General features: G+C 39.0%; 1 protein-coding gene across 1 annotated transcript in view; it reads left to right on the forward strand.

Annotated features, from left to right (window-relative positions):
- The first annotated feature begins 2,362 nt into the window (after nucleotides 1–2,362).
- Nucleotides 2,363–19,377, forward strand: part of XPO5 (exportin 5) — a 44,534-nt gene continuing 27,519 nt past the window's right edge. Inside the window, exons 1-13 of the mRNA XM_012640872.1 lie at nucleotides 2,363–2,672; nucleotides 4,038–4,159; nucleotides 5,053–5,125; nucleotides 6,144–6,281; nucleotides 6,442–6,624; nucleotides 10,263–10,289; nucleotides 11,053–11,238; nucleotides 11,853–11,929; nucleotides 14,815–14,914; nucleotides 15,793–15,876; nucleotides 16,497–16,622; nucleotides 17,567–17,657; nucleotides 19,157–19,285. Of these exons, the coding sequence (XP_012496326.1) occupies nucleotides 2,568–2,672; nucleotides 4,038–4,159; nucleotides 5,053–5,125; nucleotides 6,144–6,281; nucleotides 6,442–6,624; nucleotides 10,263–10,289; nucleotides 11,053–11,238; nucleotides 11,853–11,929; nucleotides 14,815–14,914; nucleotides 15,793–15,876; nucleotides 16,497–16,622; nucleotides 17,567–17,657; nucleotides 19,157–19,285 (1,441 nt within the window). The 5' untranslated portion in view covers nucleotides 2,363–2,567. The remainder of the gene's footprint in view (nucleotides 2,673–4,037; nucleotides 4,160–5,052; nucleotides 5,126–6,143; nucleotides 6,282–6,441; nucleotides 6,625–10,262; nucleotides 10,290–11,052; nucleotides 11,239–11,852; nucleotides 11,930–14,814; nucleotides 14,915–15,792; nucleotides 15,877–16,496; nucleotides 16,623–17,566; nucleotides 17,658–19,156; nucleotides 19,286–19,377) is intronic.

Here is a 19,377-nt window from a genome sequence, read left to right on the forward strand (position 1 = left end):
CTGTGAGCTAGGCTGACACCACGGCACTCTAGCCCGGGCAAAAACAGTGAGACTCTGTCTCAAAAAAATATATCTCTTATTACTACTGATGTTAACCATGATCAGTTAGTTAAGATGGTGTTTTGCCAGGTTTCTGCCTGTAAAGTTACTTTTTTTTCTTTTGTAACTAATAAATATCAAGTTTACTTTGAGACTATGCAGATATTTTGTTTTTCTTCAACCTTTCAACCACTAAGCACCCATCAGTAGATCTTGCCTATAATTACTTTGTAGTGTTCTTTTTTCTTTTTTTAGAGATAAGGTCTCACCCTGTTGCCCAGGCTGGAGTGCAGTGATGCCATCATAGCTCACTGCAGCCTCTAACTCTGGACTCAAGTGATCCTCCTGCCTCAGCATCCCGAGTATCTGGGACTACAGGTGCGTGTCACCATGCTCAACTAATTTTTCTATTTTTTTTTTTTTTTTTAGAAATGGGGTCTCACTATGTTGCCCAGGCTAGTCTTGAACTCCTGGCCTCAAGGAATCCTCTGGCCTCAGCCTCCCAGAGTGCTGGGATTATAAGCTTGAGCCACTGCACCCAGCCCTTTGTAGTGTTCTAAGAGTGATTTCTACCCATTCACGTAAATTTTAAACATAAAAGAAACCCTATTGTCTCGCTTAGGTAGCACATATACTAAAATTGGATCGCTACAGAGAAGATTAGCATGGCCCCTGCACAAGGATTAAGAAAAAAAAGGAAAAAAACACCATTATATGGTATCCATGGGTAGACATAGATAAAGGTATGAATGGTAAATTGGAAGATTAAACCTTATACTGACTAATGTTATTACATTCTTAGCAATCTGGAAGAAGGAATATAAAGCATTGGCTCCCAAACTTTGCTGTACCTTGGAGTCACCTGGGAACCTTTAAAAAAAAATTGATATCTAATTTAATTGGCATGGTGTGATCTGGACACCACGATTTTTAAAAGCTCTCCAGGCAATTCCAGTATGCAGCTGAGTTTGGAACAACCGACCTAAAGTAAATGAGATACTTATGGAAACACCAGTAATTCATGATTTAAATATGAAAAACACAGGTTATACAGTTGAGTGAGCACCCAACTGATATTCTAAAAAAAGTTTTTCAAATATTAACATTTCGCCTTGAAAAAAAGATAATGCAACTACAAAGCAGGGAAATTAGTGAAAAGAAAATGAAGAATTAAGAAAATCAGAATAGTCAAAGAATTCCTTATAAATTCCAATTGCCTACTGACCTAAAACAGGCAGAATGTGACATTCAAACCATAACCTGTCATAAATCCCTTTACCTTGAAGTGGCTTTTCTGTGTCTTGGAAAGATAATGCCAGCAAATACTGGGTATGTACCAAACTAGATCCAAATACCAGAAGTGGAGTAGGAATAGGAAGCAGTGATTTAAGTCCAGCAAACATTTTGCTGAGTACACAATCACATAAACAGATATGTAGACTTTAACAGATAATAAAACTGTTGAGGTTTTCAGGTTATGTATTTACCAGAGAAAGCAAGAGCTTTCTTGCTTTGGAAAAGCAGATGGAAAGTGAAGCGCATTGTCTGCCAGAACTCTTTGGGATAAGGGTTACACAACTTGTATATACCATTTATATATAGCACTTGGCCAATTATCAAAACTGCATAAACCTTCACTAGTTGCAATTATTCATCTTTAAATATATCGATTTATCTCAATCTGCACAAAACAAGTTTGGTGCCGATCAGGTAACAACACATCCAGGAAAATAAGTGCAAGTGAAGAGTGAAGTTTAAGAGCTACGGGGGAAGATACTTTTTCTACGAGAAAGGACAATACCAGGACCTTATCTCTCTGTTAGCATGATTTCTATTTCACATCATTTCTGCCCAATGTGTCAGCAGTCACCGTTATACCATAAAACCAATAGCCAAGGCAACATGGAAAGTCCGAAAACAATGATACCGAACGGTTCTAAATGTTCTTACCAAGGCATCAAACACCCAGCAAAACTGCCCACAGCGGATGCCGTAGAAGCTGGGCTCGGTGTCCAATGGAAGGATACGAAGAAGTCTTCAATATCTTATCGCCTTTCTGGGAGCGCGCTAGCGAGTTTCGAGAAAGATTTATTCCCCGTGACGATGGAAGACCGGAAAAGGAGTCGTAGAGGATCCTGCCCGAACAACCGTCCCCTTAGCACAGCGGGATTCGGCAGGAGAAGCGCGCTCAGCATCCACCTCGCCGGACTGAGGTCAGACACCGCGCGCGGCGAAGAACCGTTTACGCGCCTGCGCGCTGCGGCCCTTCCGTCTCCTGCTCCGCCTACCCAGGAGCAACCGTCACAAGGGAGCCACGACTTCCGCGAGCGCGTGCGCAGTGGCAGGTCGGGCGCGTGCGCAGCGGCTGCTCCTTCCCGGCTCCAGCTTCTGCTGCTCACGCTCCTCCTCCCGCTCCCCACCCCCCAGCCCGCAGCGGCCCGGTACCAACGTGGTCCCGCCAAAGGAGCCGTCGTGCCTCGTGCTCCCGGGACGGCGGCGGTGTGCGCTCGCGGCGCTTTGCGCTAGGCATGGCGATGGATCAAGTGAACGCGCTGTGCGAGCAGCTGGTGAAAGCGGTGACGGTCATGATGGACCCCAGCTCCACCCAGCGCTACCGCCTGGAAGCCCTCAAGGTAGCTGGGGTCCTGGCACCCTGGGCCCGCCCGGAGACCCCAGCCGCCGCGGCGCCGCCTCTAATTAGGGTGATCGTTCCCCGCCCACGTGGCTCCTTTTCCAAACCCCGAGGATCTTCCCCTCGCGGCCCTCTGCGCCTCTTCCCACCCCCCGCCTTCTCTGCTCACCGCTCCTGCCCTTCGTCTGGGACACTCCGGTCCCTAGCCTCTTAACATCTCACCTCCACGTCCCACTGCCGCTTCCTCCCCCTTTCCTCACTTCTTTTCACTCTTGTTGGCAGCACGACCCCCTCCACAGCAGGCTGTACCCGTTTCCATCCCCTAAGCCCCCCATTCCCTTGCCTTCCCGAGGCGCACGTGCAGATACCGGCCCCAACACCAGCTTCGTTCTTTATAGTCTCCCCTGCACGAAATGTTTCCCTGCTGACCCACTCTCCTGACCAGTCCTAACCCAGCTCCAGCCCCTCGAGTGTTCTTTTACTTACATCCTTCTCGCTAAACCTCATCTATGTTTTGGGCATTTCTGGGCTAATTCTCACACACCCGCTCCTCCCATGTTTTTTAGTGTGCGATATTCTTAGGCTATTTTGCGCAAAGATGAACTTCTACCACTTACTTTGCATTTTAACAGGTGCACTTTGGTTTCCTAAAAGTAGTTTTCTTAAGTCCCGGATATTGTGCTCCTGGGACCCACTCATACGTTGCAAATTGGGGATGTTAGTGCAATACGAGCTTATTTGCCCTGCAAACAATATACGTGGACTGTGAGAAATAACTGTTCAGGAGAAAATACTTGTGCTGTACATTTTTTTAAGTGATGTGACTTCATAAAGGAGAGTGAGCGCCACTTGGAGGAAACTTTACAGTATGTAGATGTTTGCCACAGAGTTAGGAATCAGAAGCAATTGGGTTCTGTTAGTTTGCTTTTTGTTATGAAATGTTTAAAATAGACACAAAAGTAGAATACTATAATGATTCTGCATATACCTGTCACATGAATTCAGCAGGTATAAAGATTTTGCCACATTTGCTTTATCCTCCCACACTCTCCCCTAAGGGTTTTTAAAACAAATCCTAGAAATTGTCATTTCACCCCTGTGTATATCAAGGTGTGTCTCTAACAATTATTTACTCCTTTAGGTCTAATTTTTTTCAACATTAGTAAGACTACTACTATTGGCTATATCGTGGGAAATGTAGAACCATCAAACTGGAAAGAATGTTTATCAGTTCTTTATTCATATAATATTGAGCTAGATTTTGTAACTTAAAAATATAGCTTAAGTTAGAGTTTCTTAAGGTGAAATTTTTTAGTGCTCACCCTCTCTTAGCTCCCAAAGGAAACACTACCTTTTCTTCTTTCAGTTTTGTGAAGAGTTTAAAGAAAAGTGCCCTATCTGTGTCCCTTGTGGCTTGAGGTTGGCTGAAAAAACACAAATTGCCATCGTCAGACATTTTGGCCTTCAGATCCTGGAACACGTTGTCAAGTAAGGAACTCTTGGACATTATCACTGAAGTCTGTGAGAGAGCAAATCTTTATTTCTTAAATAACCTACGGAGACGCTTTTTAGTGAATAGAGAATAGCAGCCCCCAAGGAGGAAGTATTGAGTCCTAGGATGTTATTAGAACCTCACAGGAACTCTCATTCAGGACTTAACTTTTCTCTTTTTCAGTTTCTTCATCCATGAAAATTGCATAGTACATATTAAGCATTCAACAAATATTAGCTGCTGGTCATTCAGCCAGCACTTAACTGAGCTCCTGCTGTATTCCAGCAGCCCTCAAAGCCTTGTTAAAGTAATACAGTGTATAGCTAAATAAACCTCTGCTTAAGTACTGCACCTTTGTTTTTAAGTTTGCATGTGTACCTTCTCTGAATGGCACATCCAGAGAAGGATTACGTGAAAATAACTGAAAACTCCTTCTAACTTGAGTCTCCTATTCTCAACACCTATCAGAAGAATCAGCCTTTAAGACTTAGCCACAGTTTTTCTGGAATTGTGCTATTACTTTGTAAGCCAGCACAGAAAGAAAGTTACTAATATTAAGATTATATTTTCCGAAAAGCAACTACATTGTTGTAGTTGTCCTAGATGTATATTTGCTTTCAGCCTAATGATAAAATCATGGGGAAAAACTTGATTTGTGGATTCTAATTAATGAACCACTGTATATATAAAACCCTTTCCCAAGAATTTTTCTGTTGGTATTTTGGTTAAATGTGCACTGTTTTTATCCATTCTTTGAAGGCTACAAAATTAAAAGAATAATTTCTTAATGAAATCTCCAGTATAATCTAACTCAGGAATCAAAGCTACGCTCTTGTGAAGAGAATATTTCTAATTTGAGTCTGTTGATTTTATGCATTTTGGTGGCCAGGTTTCGATGGAACAGCATGTCTCGATTGGAGAAGGTCTATCTGAAGAACAGTGTCATGGAGCTGATTGCAAATGTAAGGAATGGGTGGTGGGAAGATTTGTGTTTAGTCTTTAAGAAAATTAAAATTTAAAGTTTAAGACTTTAGACAAAAATGTGACTTCTTCAATGTAGAGTTTGTGTAAAAATTCACTGGTTCTAAATAGGTCAGCACAAGAAACCATAATTCATCACATCTCTTGCTAGATTTAAGTAATCACGTTTTTGTGTTGGCTTCTGTTTTTAAAATTATAAAGACAGAGCAGCAGAGATTGAACATTTTCAGCAAATGAGTAAGATTTTTTAGATCTGAATCAGGGTGAAACACTGTCCACTTTGTTTTCTTTTATTCCAGACAACTACTATGTGGTACTAATAATGAAAAACATGCAGAATGAATATGACTAGAATATGACTTTAAACATGTTTAAAATCCATAGCCTTTTCTTTTTTTCTTTAATAAAGGGTATGAAAGGTACAATCTGTATCTTCTAGTACGTCTATGTCTTTTATTACTAGGACTATTGGTAAAGTATTCAGTCGTTCCTTCAAACTCCCATTTTACCAGCCTTTCACTATACTCTTTATTTCTGTAGTCTTCCACCCTGACCCTCTCAAAAACTGAAGCAGTCAATATGAGAGGCTTGGTGCAGTGGCTTATCCCTGTAATCCTAACACTTTGGGAGGCTGAGGCAGGAGGATCACTTGAGGCTAGGAGTTGGAGACCAGCTTGGGAGACATATCAAGACCCCATTGCTACCAAAAATGTTTAAAAAATCAATATGAGAATTTTTTTAGTTTATAAAGAACAATGATGTCTTCCTAGCTCTGTGTGAGCCATTTTATTAATTAGCTGATGCAATCCTCGCTTAAGCTTTAAGTGGGAAGAATGATTAGTGAGAATGCAGGACAAGTGACTCAGACATGAAGAACAGGTTTATTTGTTTTGTTTAGTTTAAAAGCAAGTCTATTGATGAGTTTTGTACACTTTTAAAGCCCAGTTTTCTTTTCCTGAAAGTCTATCAGACCTCTTAATATCTCTTGTTCTTTTTCAGGGAACATTGAACATTTTGGAAGAGGAGAACCATATTAAAGATGTTCTATCTCGAATTGTAGTAGAAATGATCAAGCGAGAGTGGCCACAGCATTGGCCTGACATGTTAATAGAATTGGACACTCTTTCCAAACAAGAGGTATGAAATACAGCTTTATCAATTCAGTATACTTGTTCTTGGAACAAACTTCAGGGTTTGTTTTTTTGTTGGTATTTGAGTTTTAAAATAGCCTTTGGGCATACATGTCATGAAAAAGATGTTTTAGTGTAATTTAACTAGCGTATTTCTATTGACATAGGAAACACAGACAGAATTAGTGATGTTCATCCTTTTGCGACTGGCAGAGGACGTAGTGACGTTTCAGACACTTCCCCCTCAAAGAAGAAGGGATATCCAGCAAACGTTAACCCAGAACATGGAAAGGATCTTCAGTTTTCTACTTAACACACTTCAAGAAAATGTAAACAAGTACCAGCAAGTGGTAAGGGATACCCCACCCCACAGAAGTCCTCTTTACTAGTATGAGCATTTTTGTTTTTGTTTTTAGTTAAAATAAACTTTTAGTAAGGAACTAAGGTGTCTGGTTCAGCAAAGGAAAATGACATTTTATAAGCAAAAAAAAGGGAAATGACAGGAAAAACTAGAACTAATTTTCTAAGAAATTCCATTCAATAAGTTTCCATGTCTACTAGAAAAAATAGTTCTTTTATTATAAGAAAATTCTTAAAACAGTGTAAAAGTGAAGGTTAATACTAAATATTTGAAAATTTGGATTTCTGTCAGGATAATATCTTGTTAAATTGTGGCGTTTTATTTAGTCCTGGTCCCTTTTGCAGTGGACTAGCTGCCAAGTTTATTAATCTTCACTGTATATTCCCTAGTATATTATTTTTTTCCTGAGGAGGTTTTTCTTCTGCGGAAGAGGATGAGGCAGACACTGTCTTTGCAACCATTATCATTTTTAGCAGATGTCCTTTAGAAGACAGTTTGAAAGTTAATCTATAGGGAGGGGGAGGAAACAAAAAAAGAAAAGAAAGTTAATCTAATACAGCAGTTCCAAAGGAGGGGGTGTGATTTTGCCCCCTGGGGGCATTTGCAGATATCTGGACACATTTTGGTTGTCATAACTGAGGGGTTGCTACTGGCATCTAGAAGATAGAGGCCAGGGATGCTGCTAAACGTCCCATAATGCACAGGACAACCCCCAACAACAAAGAATTATCCAACCCAAAATGTCAATAGTACTGAGGTTGAAAAATTCTGATCTAGAATTCTCATAACTACTTATTTCACAAAATAGGATTAATTAAAATTGTTTTGTGCCCGTGGCTGCTATATTGGGCATTTTTAGAGAAGCGTTAGATATTAATGTAAATGATGAGGAAAACGTACTATGAACTATTAGAGAGGGAAGGAACTCACAGAGAGTACCTAATATATGCTGTATACAGTCATCCCTTGGTATCTTTAGGGGATTGGCTCCGGTCCCCCACCACAATACCAAAATGTCTGGATGCTCAAGTCTCTTATATAAAATGGCTTAGTATTTGCATATAACCTACTCATGTTTCTATATGCTTTAAGCCATCTCTAGATTACTTATAATACCTCATATAGTATAAATGCTATGTAAATTATTATGCCATATTATTTTAATTTGTGTTTTTATTGTTGTATTGTTATTTTCCAAATATTTTTTATCTGAGGTTGGTTGAATCTGCAGATAGGGAGGGCTGACTGTACTCGTTTCACTTTATATGTTATTTAATCCTCAAAACAACCCTAAAGTCAGAAGATGTTGTCTCCAAAGGTTTAGAGAGTAATGTTGAAGATCCTTTCTCTGATAAATGATGTTAGTGGAATTTATAACCCATTCTTTGTACTATACCAGAGTCTTTCTCCAAAATACTTCCCCAAGATTCTTCAGAAGAAAACATCCAGAAAATATTTGCATTTAAAAACCTATGTCTACTGAGGGTTGGGGGGGAGTATTCTTTTTGTTTTCCCCTAGGAAATTTAACTCCTAGGAGAAGGGGGATAATTGTCATATAGAGAGAACCTGCCCATACTTTTTATAACATGAGCCAACTTCTTTGGGAAATGGGCAGAAGCTCAGATGTGTTTTATCCCTAAGTTGAGTTATTAGACTACAAGATACAGGACAATTTTTCCTGAATCTGCTGTATTTTATAGTCTAAGAAATAGCAATAGAATAGTGGTGGTGGCTCTCAGTAAATAGTATTTTCTGTATTAGGGAAGAACTCTTTTGATTGGAAAGGTTAGCATTTGACAGGAAAGAAGGTATTCAACTCTACAGGATAGCCACATCTCTGATTATCATCTACATGAGATGAATTAAGAAATTACTCTTGGGAAATTACGAACACTGATATGGTATTTGTAGAATATCAAAGGAACTTTCTTGGGTAAGTTAGGACCAGTAGAGTTACACTTTAAATAGTGTTAGTTATTTGCATTTTTTTTTTCTTTTTTTTTTCTATTTTTAGTAGAAATGGGGTCTTACTCTTGCTCAGGCTGGTCTCAAATTCCAGAGCTGAAGTGATCCTCCTGCCTTGGCCTCCCAGAGTGCTAGGATTACAGGCATGAGCCACTGTGTCAGCCTTCAGTTATTTGCATTTTAAAGATAAATGGAGGCCGGGCACAGTGGCTCACGCCTATATTCCTAGGACACTAGGAGGCCCAGGCGGGAGGATCACTTGAGCTCAGAAGTTTGAGACCAGCCTGAGCAAGAGCGAGACCCCCATCTCTACTAAAAATTGAAACAATGAGCTGGGCGCAGTGGTACGTGCCTATAGTCCCCAGTATTCGGGAGGCTGAGGCAGCAGGATCACTTGAGCCCAGCAGTTTGAAGTTGCTGTGAGTTAGGCTGACGCCATGGTGCTCTAGCCTGGGCAACAGAGGGAGACTGTCTCTAAAAAAATAAAAAGATAAATGGCCATGTATTTTATAAGAAAAGCATCGTAACTCTGTAGCATTGAAAAACTGTTCCCAGCTATAATATTTAGTCAAGTCCATTGGTTTTTGAATACTTTCAAATCATGAATAGTTAGATACCCTAGATAATCTAGCCAATGGAGTGTGTGCCAGAGTAGGACTGGCTGGTGATGGCTCTGACACAAGTTAGAAACATGTACCGTGGTCTCCTTCCTTAACCTTGGTTTCAGTTCTCTCCATCTGTTAAACCAGGCTTCTACTTCTGCCCAGGACCAGAGCACATTCTCACTTCATTCCTAGTTCCTTCTCTACTTCCATGCCTTCACCTTCCCAATTGAGGTGTAGATTGAATGGTAAACAAACATGGAATGAATGGGCTCTCTTTCTCTGTCCCGTCCCCTGGCTCCTGCAGTGGTCCCAAGGGGCATGGAGGATTTGTTGGCATGGAGGGTGGAGGCTGGACTTGGCTATTACCACTTAAATCCCTTTTCTTTCTGGGGCAGCATCAGTAGATGCTGGTATGAGGGTTCTACTCATCTCCACCCCTGTTAACATCTCTACTTGACTGGTGATGAGGGACTAATAATTGTTCTTTATTAAAAAAAATTATTTGAAAGTTCAGAAAAGGAATTATAAAAGAAATCCTTTATGATATGAATCGTGACAGATTTCCAGGTATTTTAGAAGTTATTATTCTTGCTTATATTCCTTCTTTAATCATCTTCAGGAGTTATTCTTAATTTTATTTTCAGAAGTTCCTTAGGAAAATACTTATTTTATATGATTATAAATTATAAATGTTATGTAACATTTTATGGAATTTGAAATGGAAGGATAAAATCAACCATATTTGTACATATACTGAACAGCCATTATTTTGATGCATTTGGCATCTAATATTTTTGTATACATGATTTTCCTATAGTTATGCCCATACATCCATGGTCATAAATTACATTCATTTAATTATGTTTCTGGCTTTAACCTGTTCTTAGGATAATATCAGTTATGTGTACTTAGTATACTAGTTGTATTCTTTTCCGAGATTAAAAATCGCATCTGTATTTAAGACTCATTATTCAAGGGCCTTGATTACAGGGGTGGAAAGTCACTATGTAGCCTTTTACTCATTAACAACATTGAATCCTTGTACCTTTTTTTCAGAAGACAGATACTTCTCAGGAGTCCAAGGTAAGAGCTCTTTGTGGGGTTGGAAGGAGACTTTTTTGAGGCTTTCAGGTGAGGGGATGTATATACACCTAGTGCAAGGTGACCTCAGCTTTACTTCTGTTTTGTTTTTGATCACTGAGCTGTGGTGGGAGGTAAGATTATAACATTTAGGATTTCTTGAAAAAGATGAGATGGCCATACATGCCATTGTGGTCTTATTGATGGATGTTGAGAATGCCATTGTTTGAATTAGAAATGCAAGGATAAAAATCAACCGTATTTGTACATTTACTGAATAGCCATTATTTTAATGCATTTGGCATCTAATATTTTTGTATACATGGTTTTCCTATAATTATGCCCATACATCTGTGGTCATAAATTATATTCATTTAATTATGTTTCTGCCTGTATCAGATGAAAACCTATTGAGTTCACTATCAGTGACTGTTACATGAGTACTTTTTTTTTTTTTTTTTGAGACAGGGTCTCGCTGTGTTGCCCAGGCTGGAGTGCAGTGGTGTGATCATAGCTCACTGCAGCCTCAAACTCCTGGGCTCAAGTGATCCTCTGCCTCAGCCTCCTGAGTAGCTGGGACTTTAGGCATGGGCCACCATGCCTGGCTAACTTTTTTATTTTTTATAGAGACAAGGTCTCACTATGAGTACATTTTTTAAAAAATGATTTTCTTTTTAGAATTAGAAAACAGAAATTCAGTTATAACCACTACTTCCTTTTCCGTCAGTGAGGACTTCATGGTCAAAAGTTATTTCTACTCATGCAGGCTCAAGCAAACTGTCGAGTAGCAGTTGCAGCATTGAATACTCTAGCAGGCTACATTGACTGGGTGTCTATGAGTCACATTACTGCTGAAAACTGTAAACTCCTGGAGATACTGTGCTTGCTTCTGAATGAACAGGAACTTCAGTTAGGAGCAGCTGAGTGTCTTCTCATTGCAGTCAGCAGAAAAGTAAGTTACCACTTCAAACTGACTTTTATCCTTAGAGTCTCTGAGGTAGGCTGTGTGTGTTTAATTGCATGTTGTCATAGAAAGACATTTAAAAGTTGGGAGTTTTTTTTCCTTGAGGCCAACTTACTGCCTACTTCCAACCCCTTTGGATAGAAGTTTGCCAGTATTCTAGGGATCCATTGGCAGAGATTTGTTAGGCTGCTTGCTTCTTGAAACAACTGTGATTCTTGGCACTTTATACTTAAGAAATAAAAGTAATGTTAAAGTTTAAAGCTCACTTAGTGTATATCTAGGAATCAGATGGTAGCTATACTGGCTTTATATCTGTTTTGGCTAATAATTGGGACTGTAACTTTTTCTCTATAGGAATATTATTTATGGATATAATTTACTTTGCTGTCATATCAGTATTATTGCCCAACACATTAAAATGTAAGTCTTATCCAGATTTGGTTTTAAAGAATTGGCTTTTTTCCAGTGTTCATTAAGCCCTAGGGTATATAATAAATTATGAAGTCAGTATATTTGATTATATAGGTATAGAAGATGTCAGTACTTTGAGGCTTTTAATAATAATAGTTTGTATGACTGTGTTTCCCTAAAATTGGGTCTAGGGCAAGTTGGAAGACCGGAAGCCCTTAATGGTCTTATTTGGAGATGTTGCCATGCATTACATACTCTCTGCTGCACAGTGAGTATCTGTTGTTTTCTTTTCTTTTTTTAAGAGATGAGGGTCTCAAACTCCTGGGCATAACCGAGCCTCTCGAGTAGCTGGGACTACAGGCATATGCCACTGTTTCTGGCTTTCTTTATTTTCCAGTGTGTTTTCTAATTTCTTTGTCATTTTTAGATCTTATTTGGATATATCTAAAGCTCCCGTCTAAATGCTAACAGTCAATTGACGGTGCTTTTGGATGAGAAAATCAGGCAATCTTAAAAGGACTGTTCAACCTTTTTGAAGACCTTATGCTAGAAATAAGTTGTGGCATTGACTCAGCACCCACTTACTTTTACAATTCTCCACAGGCAACTATCTCTTTGATTTTCTCTTCTGCTTCCTATGATCCACGGGCCTCCAAGTAGCCTTGGTGTCTAGGCCTGAGACTTTTCCGATCTGCTGTACCAGAGTCTGCCCTAGGGCCTGCCTTGAGTGCAGAACTCCAGGTGTTCTTCCCTGCTGTCCTCCTCAAAGTAATCAATGCCTGAAGTGCTGAGGCTCTTGGAAGCAGCAGGAATAAACTGAGAGATGTGTGCATAAAACACATTTTTTGTACTGAAATAACAGTCGTGCACCACATAATGACATTTCAGTCAACAATGGACCACAGATACAATGGTGGTCCCATAAGATTATAATGGAGCTGAAAAATTCCTATTGCCTTGTAACATCATAGCCATCATAACGTCACAATGCCTTGCATTACTCACGCGTTTGTGGTGATGCTGGTATAAACAAGCCTACTGCATTACCAGTCATATGAAAGTACAGCACATACAATTATGTACGGTACATATACTGGATATTAAGCAACTAGATCACCGTTTTATATATTTACTATATTTTTCATCATTATTTTAGAGCATACTACTTATTTAAAAAGAAAGTTAACTGTAAAACATCCTCAGGCAGGTCCTTCAGGAGGTATTCCAGAAGGCATTATTATCATAGGAGATAACAGTTCCATGCGTGTTATTGCCCCTGAAGACCTTCCAGTGGGACAAGATGTGGAGGTGGAAGACAGTGATACTGATGATCTTGACCTTGTGTAGGCCTAGGCTAATGTGTGTGTTTGTGTTTTTAACAAAAAAGTTTAAAGAGTTTAAAAAAATTAAAAAATAGCAAAAAGTTTATAGAATAGGATAGAAAGAAAAATAATTTTGTATAGCTGTACAATGTGTTTGTGCTTTAAACTTGTGTTATTACAAAATAGGCCTTCACATTTACTTACTACTCACCCGGTGATGCAGAGCAAGCACCATTGATGGTAAATGCTCCATATAGGCATGTCCTGCAAGCATCATTGATGGTAAATGCTCCATATAGGCATACTAATTTTTATCTTTTATATTGTATTTTTACTGTAACTTCTTTCTCTTTTTTTAAATTTTTTATTTAAGGCTAGTCAAGTTAAGCAGTGGGAGTGGCGAAGGAACAAAGGAATCTGTAACTGGTTGTGATCAGTTAGTTGTAAACACCACTGCACTCAGACCAGCCTTTTTTTTTTTTTAAGGCTAGTCAAGTCAAGCAGTGGGAGTGGCAAAGGAACAAAGGAATCTGTAACTGGTTGTGATCAATTAGTTGTAAACACCACTGCACTCAGACCAGCCTTTTTTTTTTTTTCTTTTTTTTTTCCAGAGACAGGATCTTGCTATATTGCCCAGGCTGGAATGCAATGATGGAATAATAGCTCACTATAGCCTCAAACTCCTGGGTTCAAGTGATCCTCTTGCTGCAGCCTCCCAAAGCACTGGGATTACAGGCATAAGCCACTGTACCCAGCCATTTATTGTACCTTTTTTATGTTTAGAAGCACACACAAATACTTAACCATTGCATTACAATTGCCTGCAATATTCAGTACACTAACATGCTATACAGGTTTGTAGTCTAGGAGCAATAGGCTATACCATATAGCCTAGGTATGTAGTGGGCTATACCGTCGAGGTTTGTGTAAGTACACTATAATCTGTGTATGATGACAACGAAACTGCCTAATGAAGCATTTCTCAAAGTTTACCACTATTGTTAGGCAATGCGTGGTTGGAATGGCTTCTGCTTATTTTCTTCCAGTTGCTCTGGAAAATATTAAAGCATTTCCCGATATGTGTTTCTTACCAGGAAGTCAGGTAAAACTGTGTATTACAAATAGTTAAAGCTGTTGCTTTTTTCAATTCTCTTCACTTACTCTTGGTCCCATGGAGAAATGTAAAGGTGTGAGACACATATGTATTACCTAAAATTGCTTGCTATCCGTTCTAATACATATTTATTATGGCTTTCTTTCCTATGTGGACTGCAGCTCTGTTTTTAAGGAATCCTGTTAATTAAACGAATAATACGCCTTTTGGGTAGCCATTGTAGTTACTGCTCCTAGGTCCATTTCTTAGTTCCATAGAAACCATGACATTTACACTGAGGTGTCCCACTTCCATTTGTGCTATGGGTACCATACCACACCCATGGTTAGTTAAGCTATGATTGAAACCCAGGCAGTCAGGCTGCAGAGCCTGCACTGGAAACCAGAACACCATACTGCCCGTCTGCATCATGAGAGCCTAGGCTTTATTTTCCCCAAGGCCTCTGCTTTTTACATTATACTCTACTGCCTTCAGAAGGCAGCTCATATGGCTGCTGTTCATACTGTTATTAATTGCTGTTGCTGTGAATAGTCTTGTATTATTTCAGGTCAGGTTTTGCCACCAAATAATTTTTTTTTTTTTTAATTTAGCAGAGCTATTTGGATTCTTAAATAATAAGCCTAAACTAAGTGACTTAGTTTATGAGACACAAAGTCATATTTTTATTACAATCCTTTTTATTTTGTCAGTGGTATAAGGAATTCTCTCATCTTACAGGACTGCTGATGGAGGAGGCTTGGTAGAAAAACACTATGTCTTCCTGAAGAGACTCTGTCAGGTGTTGTGTGCACTGGGCAATCAGCTGTGTGCATTGCTGGTGAGCTAATGCTTGTTTTCTGGAGAGTTTCAGGGCCATTTGGGGAGAGCATTTAGAAAGTGATATTTCATAAGGGGTTGCAGATGCCATTGATTTTAGTCTGACGGGGCATCATCCTACATATCATTTCATGTGATTCCATAGATTGAATAATTTTAATATAATGTTTGAAGGATGTCAGTTTCTTTAAACAAAAATAGAATTATTAATATCAACAGCAAACGTCTACATCTATTATTTCATAAAGTCAGTATTACTATTCTTTTGAATTTTGGTACTTGCAGAACATCAATCTGCTGGGTGCATTACCCTTTTAAGTTCTTAGCCCATGAAACATGGACTTGAATAAAGAACCCCTTTTCCCAATCTAATGGATATATTGGATCATGAAAGGAAACTTTAGACTGATTGACCTAGAAAAACCTGTTTTAGGTTTATTAACTGTTAGGGAAATATTTAATACTCAGTCTTTCAAGTAGGAAGATAGATGTTTGCAATTGATGTTACATCTTTTTGTGGTGGTTTAATTGGTTAGAGAGGATAATTTCAGGCATAAGACATACACCATTGAGTGGTTATTTAACAGCTTGGGTCACAGAGATATGAGTAGGCCAGGACTGAAGAAGTAGAATGAATTTTTTTTCTTTCTCTAATTTCTGAAATGAATGTTCTTTTTCATTTTACTATTTGGCCACAGGGTGAGTTTTGATGATGACCGAGGGGGTAAAGTAGCTTTCCTATATATTAGCCAAAAGAAGTACAAAGTCCTTTCAGAACAAACTTTTTTGAGGGTTTAATTTATCTGTTTGCATTACTCCCCTGCTCCTCCCCTCATCCGCCATCAACATCATTAACGTAGTGGTCTTTTTCTCCTACAGGGTGTAGATTCTGATGTAGAAACACCAGCGAACTTTGGGAAATACCTGGAATCTTTTCTTGCTTTCACAACCCACCCAAGTCAGGTAAACTTTATGCAGGTAACTTTTCAAAACTTTAGTTAGGTGAACCAAAATTAAGCACTATGGCCTGAAGTAATATTGCAGCTCATGTGTAAAATTTGACTCTTCAGGCCCTAGGGAATCACTTATAATGTCATTTCATTAAGAGAATTATTGGCTCTTCTTCCAAGCCAAGCATTGCATTGTCTAGATCAGCAGCTTTTCCGCTCAGGTAATATTCGGATTATGGTAAGTCAGAAGTGAGGTGTGTCCTCGGTGATTTGGTACTGAAGTTATAAAACTGAAAGTTATAAAAACAAATCTAATTAATTGTGTTATTACAAAATTAATTTCATCCAGTTCAAGATTTTCCTTCTAATATCACTCTGAGATTCCACTCTCCTTTCTTGCAGAGAGGAGAGAGTGATAAAGGTCAACCCACACTCCAGGAATTACACCTGACCCATAGCCTCTATAGTGAGCAGTCATTACTAATGCGCCGTAGTAAAGACCATTTCAAAGTCGTAGAGATTTATTTCTATGAAAAAATGTAGTTGATAACTGCTAAGTTAAGTAATAATCTTGGCTCTATAGAATTCAAGTACTTAAACTGAGGTTTTCTTTTCTTTTTTTTTTCCCTTTAGTTTCTGCGCTCTTCAACTCAGATGACTTGGGGAGCCCTTTTCCGTCACGAGATCCTATCTCGTGATCCTTTGCTATTACCAATGATACCGAAATATCTTCGTGCCTCTATGACTAACTTGGTCAAGGTATATAATGGGAATCTGAACGTGTGGAGTGTAGGTGAATACACATAATAATGAGGCATTATTGACAGCCCTTTCTTAGTCACTAAGATCCCTTCCTGGGCCTATTCTTATTTCTCAGGAAGAAAGCAGTCCATAGTGGTTCTTATGGCTTTTCCATGTTTTGGAGCAGTTATATATCAAGCATTGGGCTAGGTGTTTGGACAAGAGCGGTGACCATACCATGTGATAATTGCCAGGGGTTTAAAAGCAAAATTTGCAAATACATAAGAGGGTGGAATTAGGAAGATTCCAAGAGGAGGTCATATGAGAGGATTGTTTCTGAAGGCCAAGTGAGAGTCAGGAAGGCAAATGAGAAGGGAGGGAGAGTGGAAGCAAAGATTGCTCACTACCTCGTCGGAGAGTTGCTCCTAAATTTCCTGATATCTACTAAGAGCTCTTGCAGGTGACAGATTCTTAATCTTGGTATGTAAAGTCAGAGAATGGGACCCATTCAAGGGTCCCCTTATTTGCTCAGGGAATTTACCTAGGACGTTCTTTGCCATGGTCTTCAGTACTTAAAGTTGTACATGTTTATTCTCAGCGTTCAGCATTTAATGAAGCAAGTAGTTCTCAATGCTTTCTTCCTTATTGCATGCTGAATTATCACTTTGTCTTGGGATACCTTCATACTTACAGACCCTAAACAAATTCCAGAATTTAATTCTCCCTGAGGAACTCGGAGGAAGGTATCAACTAAAAGTGTTCTATTTTCTACCACTCTCAGGAATATTGGAGCTGGGAGCAAACTGTCAACTTCTGATAGAACCAAAGTAGTCATTTATCATAAAAAATCTCACTCAAAACTGTTCATTTTTAAATCCAGAAGTGCTTGAGCTTCTGAAGCCTAAGTACTCTTTCATTAGGTCCATTTTCATTCCCTACTCCAATTACCTTTCTCTTTCCAGATGGGCTTTCCTTCTAAAACAGACAGCCCCAGCTGTGAATATTCTCGATTCGATTTTGATAGCGATGAGGACTTCAATGCTTTCTTCAACTGTAAGTGATACTGCCCTAACATTTCTTCCAGCAGTCTCAGAATGGCATCTAATGTTATGAATCATGGTGCCTGTTGCTTAGGGTTCTTATTAAAGATCAAGATCCTCAAATCTGGATGGCAGCGTGCTTAAGCTCTAGTTTCCCATTGCAGAAGGGTGCAAGGCCTACATTCTAGGCATAGTATTCTTTGTTCTACACCATAAACACACAGTGTTTGGACATTGATGTTTAGGGATGCTAACCATACTTAAGATACTTTTGAATTTTTTTCATATTTAGGATTAAATATCATCTTACCTGTGGTTCTTTCTTCCCCAAAAGATTGATCTGGGTTTTCTCTGTGGCCCAGGCTGGAGAGCAGTGGTGATCAAAGCTCCTTGCAACCTTGAACTGGGCTCAAGGAATCCTCCCTCCTCTCAGCCTCCAGAGTAGCTGAGACTGCAGGCACATACCACCATGCTCTTCTGATACTTTTTTTTTTTTTAAGAGATGGGGTGGGGTCTTACTATGTTGTTCAGGCTGGTTGCAAACTCCTGGCCTCAAGCAATCCTCCTGCCTTGGCCTCCCAAGGTGCTGGGATTACAGGGGTGAGCCACCACACCTGGCTTTCTTTCTTTTTAAGTAACAGCTTTATTGAGATAAAATTCATTTACCATACAGTTGACCCATTTGTAGTGTACAATTCAATGGTTTTTAGCATTTGTACAGAGTTGAGCAATCATCACAGCAATCAATTTTAGAATATTTTCCCTTTATCTTCTCATCCCTCTCAGCCCTGGGCAGCTGGTAATCTACTTTCTGTCTCTCTATTTTTCCTATTGTGAACATTTCATGTAAATGCAGTCACAATTCGTGGTCTGTTGTGACTACCTTCTTTCACTTCGCTTAATGTTTTTATGATTCATCCATGTTGTAGCATATATCAGTACTTCATTTATTTTTATTGCCAATAATAGTATTTCATTGTATAGATACATTTTATTTATTCATCAGTTGATGAACATTTGAGTTACTTCCCACCTTTTGGCTATTACAAATAATGCTGCTGTGAGTTTCTGCATATAAGCTTTTGTGTAGATACATGTTTTTATTTCTTTTGGGTATGTAACTTGGAGTAGAATTGCTAGGTAATATGACAATTCCATGTTTAATATTTTGAGGAACTGCCAAATTATTTTCCACAGCAGCTGTACCATTTTACATTCCCACCAACCTGATTTCCTTTTAATTCCAGTAGAAATGGGAGACTGATTTTAATTTGCCACTTATAGGACCTGTTTGGTAAGACAGCTTCCATAGATCATTTATTTTTGAAAATTTCTGGATTCATTATTGAACAAAGTCTTATTGAGTGATTATTATATTTAAAGCACAAGTCTATAAAACAGTTTCTCTGAACACTTTCTCCCTGGAATGGTAAATGAATAAACATTAATTATCTGTTTTATGCTAGTTACTAATTCATGTCCTTCCCTTGGTGTTTTTTTTTCCCTTGGCAGCCTCCCGGGCCCAACAAGGAGAGGTGATGAGGTTGGCATGTCGTTTGGATCCCAAGACTAGCTTCCAGATGGCTGGGGAATGGCTAAAGTATCAGCTATCAACTTCTGTTGATGCTGGATCCATGAATTGTAAGTTTTTTTTCATTATTAAACATTAGTGAAGTATTGTAACAGTATCAAAACTATACATAGGAAATAAGCCTGAGCCACATACCAGAACA

Source organism: Propithecus coquereli, unplaced genomic scaffold (genome assembly GCF_000956105.1).
Source record: "Propithecus coquereli isolate 6110/MARCELLA unplaced genomic scaffold, Pcoq_1.0 Scaffold158, whole genome shotgun sequence".
Lineage (NCBI taxonomy): Eukaryota > Metazoa > Chordata > Mammalia > Primates > Indriidae > Propithecus > Propithecus coquereli.